We start from the raw sequence: 19,587 nt of genomic DNA, 5'->3' as shown, positions 1-19,587 counted from the left end.
AAGCTCTTCTCCCTTTCTCCTTGGAAAAACTGTTTAATCATCAAATAAAACGGCCAAAAGTATTAGTAGTGGTGGAAGTACTAAGTTTAAACGGCAATAAGCTCATTTTTAGTACTTAAAATATCATTTCAGCAATATCATCAATGGACAAGTTACAAACTAGAATTGTTTTTATTATTCAGTATAACTGGTAAAATCATGCTTTAACCTGATTTTTTTTTTTTTTTTTTTGCCACACCGTGCAGCCTGTGGGATCCCAGTTCCCCAACCAGGGATCAAATCCATGTCCCTGCATTGGAAGCACAGAGTCTTAACCACTGGACCTCCAGGGAAGTCCCTAGCCTGATTTTTAAACTGTCGGTTTGATTATTGATTATACTTGAAGGAAATTAATTTGAAAAAATCTAAGTTAAAATACAGAAATAATTTTTAAAGATAATCCTTAAATCAGACTGGGCTTATAAGTTTTTCAGAATTAATAATGCTTCATTAATTTGTTAAACAAAAGACCAAAAAAAGCACAAAACATGAATGGAAAAAAAGGTACAGTTAACTAAAATAAAACAACATTTCTGCCTAACAATAAACACCATAAACCAAGTTAAAAGGCAACCCATCAACTGAGAGATTTCCCAACACATACAACCAACAAAGAAAATCAATAAGAAAAAGACAAACAAATCAATAACAAATATAAGCAAACAATATGAACGAGCAACTCCCAGAAGAGCAAACCCGTTGTGCAATAAACATGAAAAGGTCTGTAACCTCATTAACATCAGGGAAAATGCAAATTATCAAAGAAGGTACCACATTACACTCGGTTATGCGCAAAAATGTTGAAGTGTGACATTACCAAGTACTGGAAAGGAAATGGCACAAAAGGAACCCCATATCCTGCCGGTAGGATTGTCTAGTAAACTCACATGACCGCTTTGGGAAGCAATTTCACCCTCGTCCAGAAGCTCGAGAATGGGCACCGGCACCACACAGGGGGGCCTCATCTCCCCTAGAGCAGCGTTTTCCAAAGTGTGATCGCTGAGCTGGAGCAGCACCACCTGGGAGCCTGTTAGAAACGCAAATTCTCCAGTCCCAGCCCAGACTTACTGCCTTACTGGGGGTGCATTCTAAAAAGCCCTCCAGGGACAGGGAGGGTGGGAGGGAGGGAGACGCAAGAGGGAATAGATATGGCAACATATGTATATATATAACTGATTCATTTTGTTGTAAAGCAGAAACTAACACACCATTGTAAAGCAATTATACTTCAATAAAGCTGTTAAAAAATTTTTTTAAAAAAAAGATGATATGTAAGATTAAATAAATAAATAAAAAGCCCTCCAGAAGGTTCTGGTGCATGCTCGAGTTTCTCACACATTTCGTCCTTACCTGTTTCATCAGGACATTGTGTCAGAATACCAGGGACGTGGTCCTTGATACATTCTCTGGGAAGGTGGTCTGACAGACAGACCTTGGTTTACCAGGACAGCATGTCGCTGAGAGTCAAAGGACAGTGTGCAGACAATCAGATTTCCTCAAAGGCACACATCTGCACAAAGAGGTACATACAAAGACGTATGTATACAAATAAAGCATTTAAAATAGTCTAAATAGCTGCCTGTAGAAGAACAGGTACGACAGTACACTATACAGCAGTTAAAACAGACGAAGTAGATATTCATGAACCAGCAGGGATAAATCTTGAAAATATAACATGAATGAAAAAAGCAAGCTGCAGAACGACACCTATAGGATGATACCATTTAACACTGTTAAAATCTCACCCCAAAATACTGATGCTATCTTTGAATAAATAAATTAGCATTTGTGTGAAAACATCAGGGGTGTATCTGGGAAGTACATCTACTGATCTCAAGGTAATGGTTATCTGTGGGCAAGAAATGAGAGGAATGGGATGGAGGAGGACAAAAAGAACATCAACTGTAAGATTTTAGTCTTTTTTTAACTGTCAAATATATGATAAAAAGTTAGTATTTGTTAGATCTGGGTTGGGGTAAAGGATACTGCTTGCATTATTCTGTGTATTCTTGTGCATATTTGGGGTATTTCATAATAATTTAAAAAATTTAAAGTAGCATTTCATTATACTTGTTAATACTAGAAAACCGCATTTCTGTACAAAAAGAAATGTTTCAAAGCCACAGCCTCAAGAGGTGTAGGGCCTTTAAAAACTGAATCTTTGTGACACCTAGTGGTAGTAGTAATAGTTACAATTTAATACACAATTAGAAACAAACTTGATTCAATGTATTAATACCTGATTTCTTGGTTTAATTAAATTTCACAAAAAATTTAATACTTGTTCTTTTTGTTTCTATTTTTGTTTTCAGTGGTCTGTACTTGAATATTTTTAATGGGTATGACACTTTAGAATAAGGTTATCATCTCATATTCATTAATTATATGGCTCAGCCACTGGTCTCCTGAAAAATGTGTCAATTACATCAGTTCTAGTGTCCCCCAAACAAGGGCGTCCCTGCCATCCCGTTCTCTGGGTCAGTGACAGCAGCAGCAGCAGCTCTGAGCTTCTCTCTTACACCCTGCTACATACCCAGCTGCCAGGCATCCTTTCTGCCCCGGACCTACACCTCCTGCATGATCCCTCTAAGCCCTCAATTGCTCCACCATTACTCCAGGCCCCAGGCTCTTCCTACATCCTTCATATCCACACAATCAGCTTCCAAGTTGGCTTACAGAATGTGCCATGTCTACACTTGTTTGCTTTACATCCCCCACTAAACTGTGAGTGACTTGAGAGTAGGAACCACGTCTAGCACAGATGTTCCCCACGAGAACCTAGAACAGTTCCTAGCACATAGTAGTGTGGGACTCGAGGGACATTGTTCCAGCTAATGATTAAGAACTCTCCAGACAATAGGGGCTTCTTAGACAATGGGTGAATTTCCAGGATGTCCGGCCCCCTTCCGAGAAGGAGGGAGATAACAAAATGTAAAAAAGGTGTCTGTCAAAGACCAATCAGGCAGCTGGGGAGAAGGAGGGAGATAACAAAATGTAAAAAAGGTGTCTGTCAAAGACCAATCAGGCAGCTGGGGACAAGTTCCCTCTCTGGTCCGAGCCTAAGCCGGGACCAATCAGCAGGAGAACACAACCAAATCTATAATTTACATACGGGGAAGTGGGAACCTATAAAACTGACATATTCGCGCCCAAAAGGGTTCCTTCTTCGACCTCCTGCGTGAGGACCAAGGAACCCCGGTGCACCGGCCTTCAATAAACCTCTTGCGTTTTGCATCGACTTCCGACTCTTGTTTCCTGGGCGAGTCGAAACTCCTAGGAGACCGCGCAGGTCTAACATTTGGGGGCTCGTCCGGGATTCCACTCGCCCCGGACCACAAGAACATCGGGAGTTGGAGGTACCAGGTAAGCTCGAGCTTGATTGTCTGTTTGTCCCTCGTTCTTTGTGGGCCATTATCGGAGGAAAGCCGTAAGAATCGGCTTATTATGGAATCTGTATCGGACCTCTGGCTAGGCAGACGTGCTAATAGCCGGCGTCCATGAGCCCTAGGGGACGCCCTGGTGGCTCATCTGGAAGGAGAGGCAAACTCTGTCTCCCCTTCACTCGGTTTCGGCAGTTCCCTTGGTGGTAACTGCCATCTGAAGAAGTTTCGGTTTTGAAGCGAGCTCGCGGTGGCCCATACGTATATGTGTTTCGTGGAGTTTTAACTGTTTCTGTATTGTGGTCTATTCTTCTTCTCTGACGGACGACAATGGGACAAACTATGACGACTCCTCTTTCCCGTACCCTAAGCTATTGGACCGAAGTTCGGGCCAGAGCCCATAATTTTTCGGTAGAGGTAAAGAAAGGAAAGTGGCAGACTTTGTGTGCCTCTGAATGGCCAACATTTCAGATAGGATGGCCCCCCGAAGGATCCTTTTTATTAGACAAGATTAAGCTGCTGAAGTCTAAGATATTTAATATAGATCCCCACGGACATCCAGACCAAGTACTATATGTCTTGGTCTGGGAAGATTTAATTCTCTCCCCACCTCCGTGGGTCCGGCCCTTTGTTTCCTCAACAGGTACGTCCGCGCATACATCAGCAGCGTCGGAGATATTAGCCTTAAAGAAAAACCCCAACACGGAGAAGCTACCCGACGCCCCGGATCTACCGAAGACGATTTATCCTGACCCGCTGTCCGATTTGCTTCTTTTGGATTCCCCACCCCCTTATCCTCCGGCCCCGAATCCCCTACCACCTAGAGGACCCCCAGCTCCACTGCCCTCGGCACCAAGGGAACCATCCATGATGGAAGAAGAAAGGGGTCCCTCAGTGGGCACTAGGAGCCAGAGGGCTATCTCCCCGGACTCCACTGCCCTACCTCTTAGAGAATATGGCCCCCCCGATGGCCAAGGGAATAGACCTCTCCAATATTGGCCCTTTTCCTCTGCAGATCTTTATAACTGGAAAATGCATAACCCAACTTTTTCCGAAAATCCACAGGCCCTTACCGCTTTAATAGAATCTCTTGTTTTCTCCCACCAGCCCACATGGGATGATTGTCAGCAGCTGCTCCAGACTCTCCTAACGACTGAGGAGAGGCAACGGGTTCTTTTGGAAGCCAGAAAAAATGTATTAGGCGCCAATGGGCAACCTACCCAGCTGCCTAACGAGATTGATGCTGGTTTCCCACTCGTCAGGCCAAACTGGGATTTCAATGCCCCGGAAGGTAGGGAGCGCCTGAAAATGTATCGCCAGGCTCTGGTGGCGGGTCTCCATGGAGCGGCCAGACGGCCCACTAATTTGGCTAAGGTAAGGGAAGTAACTCAGGGGCCCCAGGAATCGCCAACTGTGTTCCTGGAACGTTTAATGGAAGCCTTTAGATGCTTTACCCCTTATGATCCAACTTCGGAGGGACATAGGGCTACTATAGCAATGGCTTTCATAGATCAAGCGGCCCCTGATATTAAGAAGAAATTACAGAGGCTAGATGGCTTGCAGGGATTTTCGCTTCAGGAGTTAGTAAAAGAGGCAGATAAAGTATATAACAAAAGAGAAACAGAGGAAGAGAAGGAAGAAAGAAAGCAGAAAGAGCAGGAAGCCCGTGAAATAAGACGGGATAAGAGACAGGAGAGGAATTTAAGTAAGATACTGGCCACTGTGGTTGGAGGAAGAAATATAGGGGATAGAAATAGGCAGGAAGGGCGAACGGCAGACAGAAGGCGGCCATTAGACAAGGACCAATGTGCCTACTGTAAAGAAAAAGGACATTGGGCGAGAGAATGCCCTAAGAAAAAGAATGGAGGAAGGCCAACCAAAAACAAAATCTTAACATTGAAATAAGAAGACTAGGAAAGTCAGGGCTCGAACCCTCTCCCCGAGCCCCGGGTAACTCTTAAAGTGGAGGGGGAACCTGTTCAATTTTTGGTAGATACCGGAGCCCAGCACTCCGTCCTTCTCCACTCAAAAGGTCCTATCTCAGCTAAAAGGTCATGGGTACAAGGAGCCACTGGGAATAAATATTCATGGACCACACGAAGGACAGTAGATCTTGGGATTGGACGAGTAACCCATTCATTTTTGATTATTCCGGAATGCCCCTATCCTTTGCTGGGAAGAGATTTACTCTCCAAAGTAGGGGCTCAAATCCACTTTCAGCCAGAAGGTCCCACCATAACTGATAATAAGGGAAGGTTACTTCAAATATTGACTATGAAATTAGAAGATGAATATAAATTATACGAGCAGCCTTCATCCTCACGAGTTAATGTTACTGATTGGGTAACTCGGTTCCCTCAAGCCTGGGCAGAAACTGCCGGAATGGGGATGGCCAAAAATCGGCCCCCGGTGCTAGTGGAACTCAAGGCAACTGCCACCCCAATAACAGTCCGTCAATACCCCATGAGTAGAGAAGCCAAAGATGGTATCCGTCCCCATATACAGAGGCTACTAGACTTGGGCATCTTAATAAGATGTCAATCAGCATGGAACACCCCTCTCCTGCCGGTAAAGAAACCAGGAACAAATGATTATCGGCCGGTGCAGGATCTACGAGAGGTAAACAAACGGGTGGCAGACCTCCACCCCACAGTTCCAAACCCTTACAACCTCCTGAGCACTCTTCCACCTCAACATGCGTGGTATACTGTTTTGGACCTTAAAGATGTTTTTTTCTGTTTAAGACTCTCTCCCCTGAGCCAACCCTACTTTGCCTTCGAATGGAAAGATCCAACATCGGGAATGTCTGGTCAGCTGACATGGACACGGCTACCTCAGGGATTTAAGAACTCCCCGACCATCTTTGATGAAGCTCTCCATCAGGATTTGGCATTATATAGAGAATCAAATCCCCAGGTAACATTACTCCAATACGTTGATGATATTTTATTAGCTGCTGAGACCCAAGAAGATTGTATCAAGGGTACTGAAAAACTGTTAACGGAACTTGGAATCCTGGGATATAGAGCCTCAGCCAAGAAAGCACAAATATGCCAACAACAGGTCAGTTACCTGGGGTATCTATTAAAAGGGGGGCAAAGATGGCTCACGGAGAGCAGAAAGGATACGGTGGCCCAAATTCCGGCTCCCAAAAACGCCAGGCAGGTTAGAGAATTTTGGGGGACGGCCGGATTCTGTAGACTATGGATTCCAGGGTTTGCTGAGCTGGCAGCCCCATTGTACCCCCTAACCAAAAACAGCACTCCTTTCGTTTGGGGCGATAAGGAACAACGGGCTTTTGACCAAATCAAACGAGCTTTACTTTCAGCTCCAGCCCTAGGACTGCCAGATGTAACCAAACCTTTTCATTTATATGTGGCCGAAAATAAGGGCATTGCAAAAGGAGTATTGACTCAGAAATTGGGTCCCTGGAATCGCCCAGTTGCTTATTTGTCAAAAAAATTGGACCCTGTGGCATCAGGATGGCCCACCTGTTTAAAGATAATCGCTGCAGTGGCCGTTCTAGTCAAAGATGCTGACAAACTAACTTTAGGACAAAATCTAACGATAACAGCTCCTCATGCCCTGGAAAATGTAGTCCGTCAACCACCGGATAGGTGGCTAACTAATGCCAGGATGACCCATTACCAAACCCTGTTGCTAAACTCAGATCGCATCAAGTTTGCTCCAGCCACAGGACTCAATCCAGCCACCTTGCTACCTGATCATGACTTGGAAGGCTCCACCATCATACATGATTGTCAGGAAGTACTAGCCGCAGCACACGGCAGTAGGCCAGATCTGATGGACCTGCCCCTCCCTGATGCTGATTTCACCTGGTTCACGGATGGGAGCAGTTTCCTGGAGGAAGGTAAGCGTCGAACTGGGGCAGCCGTGGTAGACGGAAATCAAGTCATATGGGCAGCGGCGCTACCACAAGGGACCTCAGCCCAACGAGCTGAATTAATTGCCCTGATGAGGGCATTAGAGATGGCAGAGAATAAAAAAGTAAACATCTACACAGACAGTAGATATGCGTTTGCTACCGCTCATATCCACGGTGCCATTTACCAACAGAGAGGGCTACTAACTTCAGGTGGCAAAGAAATTAAAAACAAAGATGAAATCGTGGCTTTGTTGACTGCACTCATGCTTCCTACTAAAGTCAGTATCATCCACTGCCCTGGACATCAAAAAGGAAATACCCCAATAATTAGGGGAAATAATATGGCTGACCAAGTGGCCCGAGAAATAGCATCGGGAGAAGTCATTTTAGGACTGTCAGATAAAGTTCCTGAAAAACCAGGCCGCGATGAAGAAATCATCCCGGCCACAACAAAAGGAACTTTGTCCCCTCAGCAAGCAGAATCCATGTTACAACAGATGCACAGATGGACACATTTGGGGACTAAAAAGATGGTAGCCTTGTTACAAAAAGCCGGGTACGAAACCCCTGGAATGACAAAATTAGCTGAACAAATTGTGCAGGAATGCGTCCCATGTCAACAGGTAAATGCTCACAAAGGGAAACTTGAAACTGGAAAGAGACTCAGGGGGGACCGCCCAGGAACTTACTGGGAAGTGGACTTTACCGAAGTGCGTCCTGGAAGGTACGGTAATAAATACCTTTTAGTTTTTGTAGACACTTTTTCAGGATGGATAGAGGCTTTCCCAACAAAGAAAGAAACAGCTGCTGTAGTAGCCAAGAAGATTTTAGAAGAAATTTTTCCTCGATTTGGAGCATCAAAGGTAATAGGGTCTGATAATGGTCCAGCCTTCGTCGCCCAGGTAAGTCAGGATGTGGCCAGATATTTGGGGACTGATTGGAAATTACATTGTGCCTATAGACCCCAAAGTTTAGGTCAGGTAGAAAGAATGAATAGGACTCTAAAAGAGACCCTAACTAAATTGTCCTTGGAGACTGGCGGTACCGATTGGACGGTGCTCCTTCCATTGGCCCTATTCCGGGTTAGAAATACACCTTCCCGATACCATCTTACTCCTTTTGAAATATTATATGGTGCCCCGCCTCCCCTCCTCACTTTAGGAAAAGAAATAAAACCTGATTGTCAAAATAACACTGACTTATATGCTAGGCTACTGGGACTCCAATTGGTCCAGAAAGAAATATGGTCCCAACTCGCCAAGGCCTACCAACCGGGAACACCGGGAGAAACTCATCCTTTCCAAGTCGGAGACTCCGTATACGTCCGTCGGCATCGAACCCAGACGTTGGAACCTCGATGGAAAGGACCATACACCGTCCTCCTCACCACCCCAACGGCCATAAAAGTGGACGGCATCGCTGCCTGGATCCATGCTTCACATGTGAAGGCTGCACCAGCGACGGCATCATCAGGATGGCGGGCCCAAAGAACCGACAACCCGCTCAAACTCAAGCTTCTACGAACCTAAGACTTATAATTTTGGTTTTACTGCCTTTACTGACTGACTAGGAATATCTGCCGGGATAGGAACAGGAACCACAGCCCTCATACAACAACCCCAGTATTATGCAAGTTTAAGACAGGCTGTAGACATCGACCTTCGAGCATTAGAAAGTTCCATAACTCAACTAAAGGAATCACTCACCTCACTTTCAGAAATGGTGTTGCAGCCTAGATTTGCTGTTTCTTAAGGAAGGGGGATTATGCGCCGCTCTAAAAGAAGAATGTTGCTTTTATATTGATCATTCAGGAACCATTACCAAAACCATGGATAAACTAAGGGAACTCTTAGATAAAAGGCAAAGGGAGACAGAGAACAAAAAAGGATGGTTTCAATCATGGTTTGATAAGTCCCCCTAGTTTACCACCTTAATCTCTACTCTGTTGGGACCTCTTATTGTTTTATTGTTGATTTTAACTTTTGGACCATGTGTTCTAAATCGCTTGATAGCATTTATTAGAGAACGTATCAGTACTGTACAAGTTCTAATGTTAAGACAACAGTACCAAAGTTTACGAACAGAAGGTTGAGATTCCATGATTGGAATCAATAGTCACAAGAAAAAGGGGGGAATGTGGGACTCGAGGGACATTGTTCCAGCTAATGATTAAGAACTCTCCAGACAATAGGGGCTTCTTAGACAATGGGTGAATTTCCAGGATGTCCGGCCCCCTTCCGAGAAGGAGGGAGATAACAAAATGTAAAAAAGGTGTCTGTCAAAGACCAATCAGGCAGCTGGGGAGAAGGAGGGAGATAACAAAATGTAAAAAAGGTGTCTGTCAAAGACCAATCAGGCAGCTGGGGACAAGTTCCCTCTCTGGTCCGAGCCTAAGCCGGGACCAATCAGCAGGAGAACACAACCAAATCTATAATTTACATACGGGGAAGTGGGAACCTATAAAACTGACATATTCGCGCCCAAAAGGGTTCCTTCTTCGACCTCCTGCGTGAGGACCAAGGAACCCCGGTGCACCGGCCTTCAATAAACCTCTTGCGTTTTGCATCGACTTCCGACTCTTGTTGTTTCCTGGGCGAGTCGAAACTCCTAGGAGACCGCGCAGGTCTAACAGTAGGTACACAATACATGTTACTGATGAATTTCCACTACGACAACCCAGGTCCCGACCTTCATTACCTGAAGCCTAGATTAAGATAACAGCATCCTAAGCCAAAACCATCCTAAACACCACCAATTAAGCATCTTAAAACGTCTCTCTGCAAAAGAACACCCCTTTCTCACACCCTGTTCCTAATAAAGTTTTTCAACGTACACTTCTCATTTCCGTTCTCTCTCTCAGCCTAGACTTCTTAGCTTGGACTTTAATATGCTTCATAATCTGATCCAGATCAACTTTTCTGAACTTCCCTCCTACTTCACCCCTGCACGGATCTGCTACTCCTCAGGCAGCCTGCAGGCATTCCTGCCTTCATTTCTCTGCTCAATTTCTCCTCCTACCCACCCACAATCAATTCTGAACCTTTCTTCTTTGTTTTTTATGTGTTTTGTATGTTTTGATCTCTCACTTCCATGAAGCTCTAACTGACTTCTGTCCATGTAAAAAGTTCATAGCACTAGCTACCAACTGGTCCTTTGCCACTTCCATCATGATTTACCTTCCCGCCCGTGCCCTTGCTCACCGTGCGGGGGAGAGCTTTGCAGTGGCACTGAGCACCTCTCACACCAGTCTGCGCACTCAGAGACCAGCTAAGAGGGGAGCCTCAGAGGGGAGCCAACCTAGAGAGACTTGTTGAAATGAGGTAAGTCAGGTAGAGTGGGGGGGAGGCCATTGACTGCAATTAGGATAAGCCCTTATCATCTTTAAGCTGGAGGAACCTGGCACATGATTCTGAATAATGTGTTAAACAAGCGGGTCTCTTATAATTTGATGAGGGACCGACGACAGTGACACTAAGGTGATGAGCTAAAAAACCTATCACCGGTGGCTTCGGAACATGAGAGAAAAGAGGAGCGAGTATCAGGCTCCTTGTATTGGACAAGAAGTATGAGAACCACAAGACGGTTGAGGAAGGCTCCCACCTTATAAACTGGGCAGCTGTACAGTAATGAAGCCGCCTGTGATACTGCAGAGGTGAGGAGGGGAGAGAGTGTCTAGGAAAATAAAGTCAACTATGTTTCAGACACAGCTGTTTCTGTAACATTCTTAGCACACACAAATACATTCAGTAGTTTAAATATTTCACACAGAACTGGGCAATGAGGCCAGCTCCAGCACATTAGCTGGACAGCTCGGAACAGTGACTTTCTGAAACTTCCTTTCTCTAATACATTCAAATCCAGGCTCCTATCAACAATCCCATGAACCCTCAGTAGAGCCTTCAGCATTAAGAAGGGCTCAGTGTTAGCCCCCTTCTCTCTCCTTCACCAACTTCACACCTGACCCCTTTCCACCCACTCACAAGCCCACTTCTATCTTGCCCCAATCCTGACAGTGTGTGTTTAGGCTGGACAATGGGCATTGGTCCTGCTCCTGATTTATAGTCAAGCGCCTTGGTAAACACTGACTCCTTGGCTGGGCCAAATCTTTGCAAAATACTCTACCACGAGCTGTGCTGTTTGCTCTCTCCTCTCCTACCTTGCCCCCCTGCCCCCATCTCCCTCCCACTATTGCTCTGTTCCTGACCGGGAATTTGCTTTGAACAAGGCCACTCACCTCTTGCCCTAGAGCTGCCGTGCGGTCATCCAGCTGACAGTGGGCCTGGGAGCCGCACACTCCAGTGCTGCTCTTGCTGGACTCCAGACCCCACGGTCTTGTGACAGTCTACCAACCCTCAGCTCTAGGGCATCGCCATTAGCTACTGACTGCTCTACCTTTGAGTTCGTTACGGGCTACTGGAGAACATGATTTAAGAGCTCTGATGAGGTCTCTACTTACCCAGCCCAGTACCCAGCATGTAATAACGTGGTAGTAGTAACAACTTCACTACTTGAGTGCCTACTAAATTCTAGTCACTGCTACAAAAGCTCTACATGAATTAAGTCATTTAATTCATTTAAGTTTAGGGCCCACAGAGCTGTCCAACAATTATTTTATTCATCCATTCCGCCAGCAGATGTTTTAAAATTCATTCTCACTCAAGTACCTGACCAACCTCTGCCCTTCTCTCCTTCTTTACCAAGAGGATCAGAGGTATATGTTGCAAATTCTGCAATGCACCACTGTCCCAAATTTCATCCCCTTCCCTCAAAATCTCTCTCTCTCTATATTTCCCACCCCTGGATGAGAGAAAAGAGTAATTCCCAAAGTGCTTTCCTCCCTCTGTGACTTTGTTCCACACCCAGTTCTTCTGGAACCCTGCTCTAACCCTCCTGAACCACAGTTTTAGCCTCTCTCTCTCAACTCCCCAACATTCCTATTGCCAAAACCACAAACAAAACCTCATTTCTCCCCACAAAAAGAATTCCTTCTCAACCCTGCAAAATTCTCAAGCCACTTCCTCTTCATCACCAAATTTCTCCAAAGAATAGCTTTACAATCTTTCCCTTCTTTACCAAAATTCACGCCTTAACCACATGATCTGAATTTCACCTCCACAGCCTTAATGAAGACTGTAAAAAGTCCTCAAAAGCCATCATGAGTCTTCCTACACATCACTGCCGCGTCGCAAGCCCAGACCTTTGAGGCTGGCGCCCAGGCCTCCATGATCTGGCCCCTAACGGTCCCTCTAGCCCTCTCTTTGGCTAGTTTTCTTCACATCCCCATGGGTTTCACGTGTTCAAAACTTACCTCTCCTTTAAGGTTTTTTCCAAGGTTCTCCCTTTCATAAACCTTGCTCAAATCATACTCTCCTCTAAATCCTTAGCTCCTATTTGTGACAGTTAATAGTTCTTCATGCACACTGCCTCAAATTATATGTGCACACAAGTTATGCTTTTCAACCACACAAAAGCACTGTAAGGGCAAACGTCATGCCTTATTCTTATTTCCCACAGTAACTAGCAGGGATAGGACTGGGACAAGGCAAACGGAGTCCCTACGGCGCAAAATCTGAGGCAGTCACTCAGGTTCCTGTAATTACAGAGTCAGCACTTAAACTTTTACCGCATTTGCCTCATCCTGGCCCAGCCCTGTAACTAGTGACGTCTCTTTGACGCAGATTGAGGATAAATGAATCTAAACCAATGAATCAATAAGGTGATAGTGTAAGTACTTTGGGTGATGACTACCCATCTTTGTTGGGAATGAGATTGGAGATGATAGGCATATAGTGCAATCACAAGCAGTGAGACAGGAAAAGGCTGCTGAGGAGTCTCTAGGAATATAAATACTACCACCCAGGAAGACCCTCCCCACTTCTCACACAAGATGCTGTTGTGTCTGAATATAACACCTGGATTTATTTACTGCAGCCATGCAAGGAGCAACCCGAGGATGAAACCAATAGAAGAGAAAGATGGAGCCAAGAGGGGGCAGCTAGAGCCCTGATCTGTCATGTTTATGACCTGCCCATTCTCTGCACTTCTCCTAGGAGACATTAAGTCATTTGATCTATAAAGCCAGTTGAGTCTGGGTTTTTTAGTTATTTCAGCCAAAATAAGACTAATACAGTATAATTTCCCAGAAGAGAATGGTGTGGCAGACGAGGAGGCCAGGCTATTTCTGCACCCTCCTCTCTTGCTCCTCCCAAGAGAAGGATGAGTTGGTCTGGGGTAAAGGTCCCAGGCTCAACCGGGCCTTTGAGCTCTTGCCCCTGAATGTCTCAGCAAGCAGAACCGACCATGGACCCTCCATGCTTCCATCTCCCCTCTGAGAAGCAGAGCAGACCGGGCTCTCCACCTGACACAGAGAGAACTGCAGCTCCCCAAATGCTTTTCCTGAGACTAGCCAGCAGCAATAAAATACTCAGTTTGGGCCCAGTGTCCAAAGTGCACTCTCTGTGGAAGTTTTAACGTTTGTAAAGTTGATTCTTTGACTCGCATTTGGCCCTTTATGCCTGGTTCCAAACAGGATAAGAGATATAAGTCATTAGGTACCTCCAGGACCCCGAAGTTCTTCTCAGAAAATAATCACGTTAAACTTCATGAAATTAGGAAAGTTGAGTATAGCAAAGGAATAGTTTTCCATGAGAAAAAGTCTGTAGGGTTTGATCTTTGGCTTTAAGCCAGGATGGTCTAAAAGGGATAGGACTTACACGTGAAACAATTAAAACCAGGACAAAATACATGAAACAATACTTGTCAAGACAGTGAACATAAGGCAACAAGGGACAATAACCCCTGGGAAATGAGAAACAATTAAAGTGTTCCCTACAATTGCCCCAATGTACTTCCTTGAGAGTGATGCCCAGCTACAGTGCCGGGAGGCGGAATGTATACAAAGCCTGGTGGTCTCCCCGACTTAAGGAGAAGGAGCTGAGAGCACAGAGGTACCTACAGAGGGTCCTCCTCGAGTCTTCAGCTGAGTGATAAATGCATGTGCATGAGGAAATGACACAAAGCTAAGGAAAGAACCCCCTGAAGTGATTAGAGGGCATTACCATGGCTCAAAGAGAGCCAGGAAAAATATCTCTTCCTGTCAATCACACATCAATAAAGTGGTTTTACTATATGAGAAAAGAATCTGAAAAAGAATGAATACATGTATATGTAAAACTGAATCATTCTGCTGTATACCTGAAACTAACACATTATAAATCAACTCTACTCCTATAAAATTAAATAATTTTTTAAAAATAATAGATTTCCATTGGAAAAATAAAGCGGTTTTAAAAATACAATAAAATAGGGCTTCCCTGGTGGCGCAGTGGTTAAGAATCTGCCTGCCAATGCAGGGGACAGGGGTTCAAGCCCTGGTCCGGGAAGATCCCGCATGCCACAGAGCAACTAACTCCGTGGGCCACAACTACTGAGCCTGCACTCTAGAGCCCGCGAGCCACAACTACTGAAGCTCACGTGCCACAACTACTGAAGCCTGCATGCCTAGAACCCGTGCTCCGCAATAAGAGAAGCTACCTCAACGAGAAGCCCGCGCACCGCAAGGAAGAGTGGCCCCTGCTCACCGCTACTAGAGAAAGCCTGCGTGCAGCAACAAAGACCCAACTCAGTCAAAAATAAATAAATAAATGTATTAGAAAAATAAAAATACAATAAAATAATTTATCTTCCCACAGCCGAAGTGGAAATTCTCATAATTCACTCAGCATTGGATAGCATACACCCAGAGATGGTTGCCTCAATTGTAGGGCAAAATTAGCCCTAGACTGAATGCTCCCTTAGTCCCACCTAACAAAGCTTCTTAAAAGTAAGATCAGAAAAGAAATCAAACTATTTCCAAGTAACTTAATTGCACCTAGGAACAAAACTCGAAAATATTTATTATAGGAATAAAAATACCCAACATTTAAGAAGATAAAATTCGTATCTAATCAAAAATTACCAGGCATAGAAAAAAGTAGAGAAAAACAAATGACCTATAATGAGAAAAAAACTCTGCCTCAGAAATAATACAATGACAGAATTAGTAACCAAAGACATTAAAGCAGTCATTCTAATTGTCTTCTATGTTTTAGAAGCTAGAGGAAAGAATGAACATATTAAGTAGAGGATGGATGACATTTTAAAAAAATAATAAATATAAATGTTAAATATACCAGACAAGATTAACAGCAGATTTGACATTGCAGAAAAAAAAAAAAGTTAAGTTTACTTGAAGATACAGCAACAGGAACTTTCAAAAATGAAACACAGAAAAAAAATAAAAAGAAAGGAATTAAAGCATCAGTGAGAGCTCAGTTCACCCAATGGGGAGAAGATAGTGAAAAAATACTTGAAGAAATAATGATTAAATTTTTTTTCAAATTTGATAAAAACCTATAAGCCAAGGAACTCAACAAACCTAAGGCATATAAAACATGAAGGAAACCACACCAAGGCACACTATAATCAAATTGTTCAAAACCAGTGATAAAGATATTAAAATCAGAGGAAACAGACATATTACATAGGAACAGTGAAGGATGATATTTCTTATCAAAAACAATGCAAATGAGAGGACAGCAAGGAATCATTTTTAAAATACTGAAAGAGAAAAAACTGTCAACCTACAATTCTATAAGCAGTGGAAAACGCCTTCAAAAACAAAGGTAAAAATCCAGAAAATGTATTTATATACAAAATTCAAAAACTACACAAAATTCAAAGACTTGTGTCTTATATCATTACATGATAGATGATTACAGATTTCATTTAATGTTAGCAAGAAATGTACCATTTGGCCTTATCTCACTAGGATGCAGAAGAATAAAAATAAATAATTAAAAAATGAAGGTAAAATAATGTCAGCAGAAATGGTAGAATAAGGATCTCTAAAAATCCTCTCCTCCATAAAAGCAATGATAGTAATGGTGCAAACTGTCAATATCAACTTTTTCAGAGCTCTTAAAATTAACCAAAGGCTTGCAACAATCCAGGGAATATTTATTCAAGAAAACAGCTGAATCTCAAGAACAGCATTAGCTTTGTGGCTATTTACTTTTCTCTATTCCCATTCCCTTACTCCCATGTCTATGGTAGCCTTGAAAACCAACAGGGCTTTCATGTTGAAACCATGATGAAAATCAGTGACCTGCAAGCCAGTAAAAAAGTCAGAATCAGGATGCAACTCTTCTAAAGCCCAGTTCCCAGAAAACAGTCATTATTTGACTTGTCTGGAAGTTCCATGGAAACTCCCACTTGAAAAACTGTATTTGACATGACTCAGAGTTCACCCATTGCAACCAGCCTTTTTCCCGGGGGTGTTGTCAACAAAAATCAGCATCAACTTTTTGTTTTTGTTTTTTTGTGGTACGCGGGCCTCTCACTGTTGTGGCCTCTCCCGTTGCGGAGCACAGGCTCCAGACGCGCAGGCTCAGTGGCCATGGCTCACGGGCCCAGCCGCTCCGCGGCATGTGGGATCTTCCCGGACTGGGGCACGGACCCGTGTTCCCTGCATCGGCAGGCGGACTCTCAACCACTGCGCCACCAGGGAAGCCCAGCATCAACTTTTTAACATCATGTCTGCCTGAGACAGTGATAACAGCTGGGACAAAGAACAAGATGACCAAAAACTTAAGTGGAAAAGCTTGAGAATAAGATTCCATAAGGGGATTTCAAAATCTCTGGCATATTGCTAGGAATTGAGAAGGCCACACATATTTGCAGGGTTGTACACGTGCCTAAGGCTATGTGCACAGTTGAGAAAGACCGAAGAAGACCCTAGGCTCCATCTCTGGCTGAACTGGAGGCCTCAACACAATCAGAAAGTGAAGGTTAAAGCAGAGTTGTAAACTGTTGGGTTGGCCAAAAAGTTCATTTGGGTTTTTCTGTAACATCTTATGGAAAACCCAAATGAACTTTTTGCTCAACCCAATACATGCCTAAGCATTGAATGTATGCCACCAACCAAGTCTGGAAGACTTATTCGTTCCAGACATCTAAGGAAATCTCTGTCAAATCACTGGCTGACCACTAAGCAATCCAAGCAGACTTCAATGACCACATATGATAAAACATGCAGACATTACAAAGTTCAGAAAAGGTACTAAACAAACAAATAGGAACAAGAAGAACAAATAGCAATAATAAGAAATCCTGGGAAGGGGGACAGAATCTGTTTTCCAGGATTGCCAATATATATATCTTAAAATATCCAGTTTTCAGAAACTTACAAGGTATGCAAAGATACAAGAAAGGATGGCCCATATTCAGGAAAAGAAAGGACTATTAGAAATTGTCCCTGAGGTAATGTAAATTGATACAGCCACTATGGAAAACTTAAAAAAACTGAAATAGAACTACCATATGACCCAGCAATCCCACTACTGGGCATATACCCAGAGAAAACAATAATTCAAAGAAAACACATGCATCTCAATGTTCATTGAAGCACTGTTTACAACAGCCAGGACATGGAAACAACCTAAACGTCCACCGACAGAGGAATGGATAAAGAAGATGTGGTACATATATACAATGGAATATGACTCAGCCATAAAAAGGAATGAAATTGGGTGATTTTGTAGAGACATGGATGGACCTAGAGAGTGTCATACAGAGTGAAGTAAGTCAGAAAGAGAAAAGCAAATATTGTAATAATAACACATATATGTGGAATCTAGAAAAATGGTATAGATAACCTTAGCTGCAAAGCAGAAATAGAGACACCAATGTAGAGAACAAATGTATGGATACCAAGAGGGAAAGGGGTGGGGTAGGAGCAATCGGGAGACTGGGATTGACACATATACATTATTGATACTATGTATAAAATGGACAACTGATGGGAACATGCTGTATAGCACAAGGAACTCGTCTAGTGCACTGTGGTAACCTAAATGGGAGGGAAGTCCAAAAGGGAGGGGATATCTGTATGTGCATGGCCGATTCATCATGTTGTGCAGTGGAGGCTAACACAACATTGTGAAGCAACCATACTCCAATAAAAATTAATTTTAAAAAAAAGGAAGAAATTGTTCCTGAGGAAGGCCAAGCATGGAGCTTATTAGACAAAGACCTTAAATCAACTATTTTAAATATGTGCAAAGAGTTAAAATAAACCATTCATAAAACTAAAGAGAACAAATAGAAATTCTGGATTTGAAAAATACAATGACTAGAATGAAAAATTCAAGAGAGGAACTCAACAGCAGATTTGAGCTGGCAGAAGAATAAATCAATGATTATGAAGATATGTCAATTGACATTTTCACTGAGACACAGAAAGAAAAAATATAGATAAAATGACAAAGCCTAAGAGGCAAATAGGACACCATCAAGTATACCAACATGTGCATAATGGAGGTGCAGAAGGAAAGAGAGACAGAAGCTAAAAAAGTATTTGAGGAAATAATGGCCCCAAACTTCCCAAATTTTATGGAAAACATTAATCTACATATCCAAGAAGTTCAATGAACTCCAGGTAAAATAAATTCAAAGAGATGCACACTGAGAGAAATCACAGTCAATCTATCCAAAGACCAAGAGTGAATCCTGGGAGCAGCAATAGAGAAGCAACTCATCACATACAAGGGATCCTCAATGAGACTAACAGCTAATTCCTCATCAGAAACCTTGGAGGCTAGAAGGCAGTGGGGATGACATATTCAAAGTGCTGAAAGAAAACGCTGATAATCAATAATTCTATGTCCAGCAAAACCATCCTTCAGAAATGAATAAGAGGGAAGGGTAAGCTGGGACGAAGTGAGAGAGTGGCATGGACATATATACACTACCAAATGTAAAACAGATAGCTAGTGGGAAGCAGCCGCATAGCACAAGGAGATCAGCTCGGGGCTTTGTGACCACCTAGAGGGGTGGGATAGGGAGGGTGGGAGGGAGACACAGGAAGGAGGAGATATGGGGATATAGTATATGTATAGCTGATTCACTTTGTTATAAAGCAGAAACTAACACACCATTGTAAAGCAATTATACTTCAATAAAGATGTTAATAAATAAATAAATGTTAGGCAGACCAAAAAAAAAAAGAGAGAAATTAAGACATTCCCAGGTAAACAAAGCTGACAGAATTCATTGCTAGCAGACTTGCTCTGCAAGAAATGCTAAAGAGAATTCTTCAGGCAGAAATGAAAGGATACTAGACAGTTATTTGAATTCCGTGAAGAAATAAAGAGCACTGATCAACATAATTATGTAGGTAAATATAAAAGACAATATAAATATATTTTTGTTTGTAACATTTTTTCTCCTATATTATTTAAAAGC

General features: G+C 43.2%; 1 protein-coding gene across 3 annotated transcripts in view; it reads right to left on the bottom strand.

The window, feature by feature from the left end:
* Window positions 1–219: 219 nt before the first annotated feature.
* The window catches only part of DYDC1 (DPY30 domain containing 1), a 52,810-nt gene continuing 33,442 nt past the window's right edge, over window positions 220–19,587 (bottom strand). The window contains exons 8-9 of one of the 3 annotated variants that reach the window (XR_009522453.1): window positions 1,390–1,549; window positions 223–1,066 (exon numbers count right to left, since the gene is read on the bottom strand). Coding sequence is in view for 2 of the 3 variants with exons in the window: in XM_060034698.1 (XP_059890681.1) it covers window positions 1,526–1,549 (24 nt within the window). In the remaining variant the exon portion in view is untranslated. Of the gene's footprint in view, window positions 1,550–19,587 lie in introns of all 3 variants that reach the window. The other 2 variants (XM_060034695.1, XM_060034698.1) reach the window with 2 other exon arrangements.

The sequence above is a fragment of the Delphinus delphis genome, chromosome 16 (genome assembly GCF_949987515.2).
Source record: "Delphinus delphis chromosome 16, mDelDel1.2, whole genome shotgun sequence".
Taxonomy (NCBI): domain Eukaryota; kingdom Metazoa; phylum Chordata; class Mammalia; order Artiodactyla; family Delphinidae; genus Delphinus; species Delphinus delphis.
Note: the sequence above shows the minus strand (reverse complement) of the source record. Positions and strands in the feature narration are given on the sequence as shown.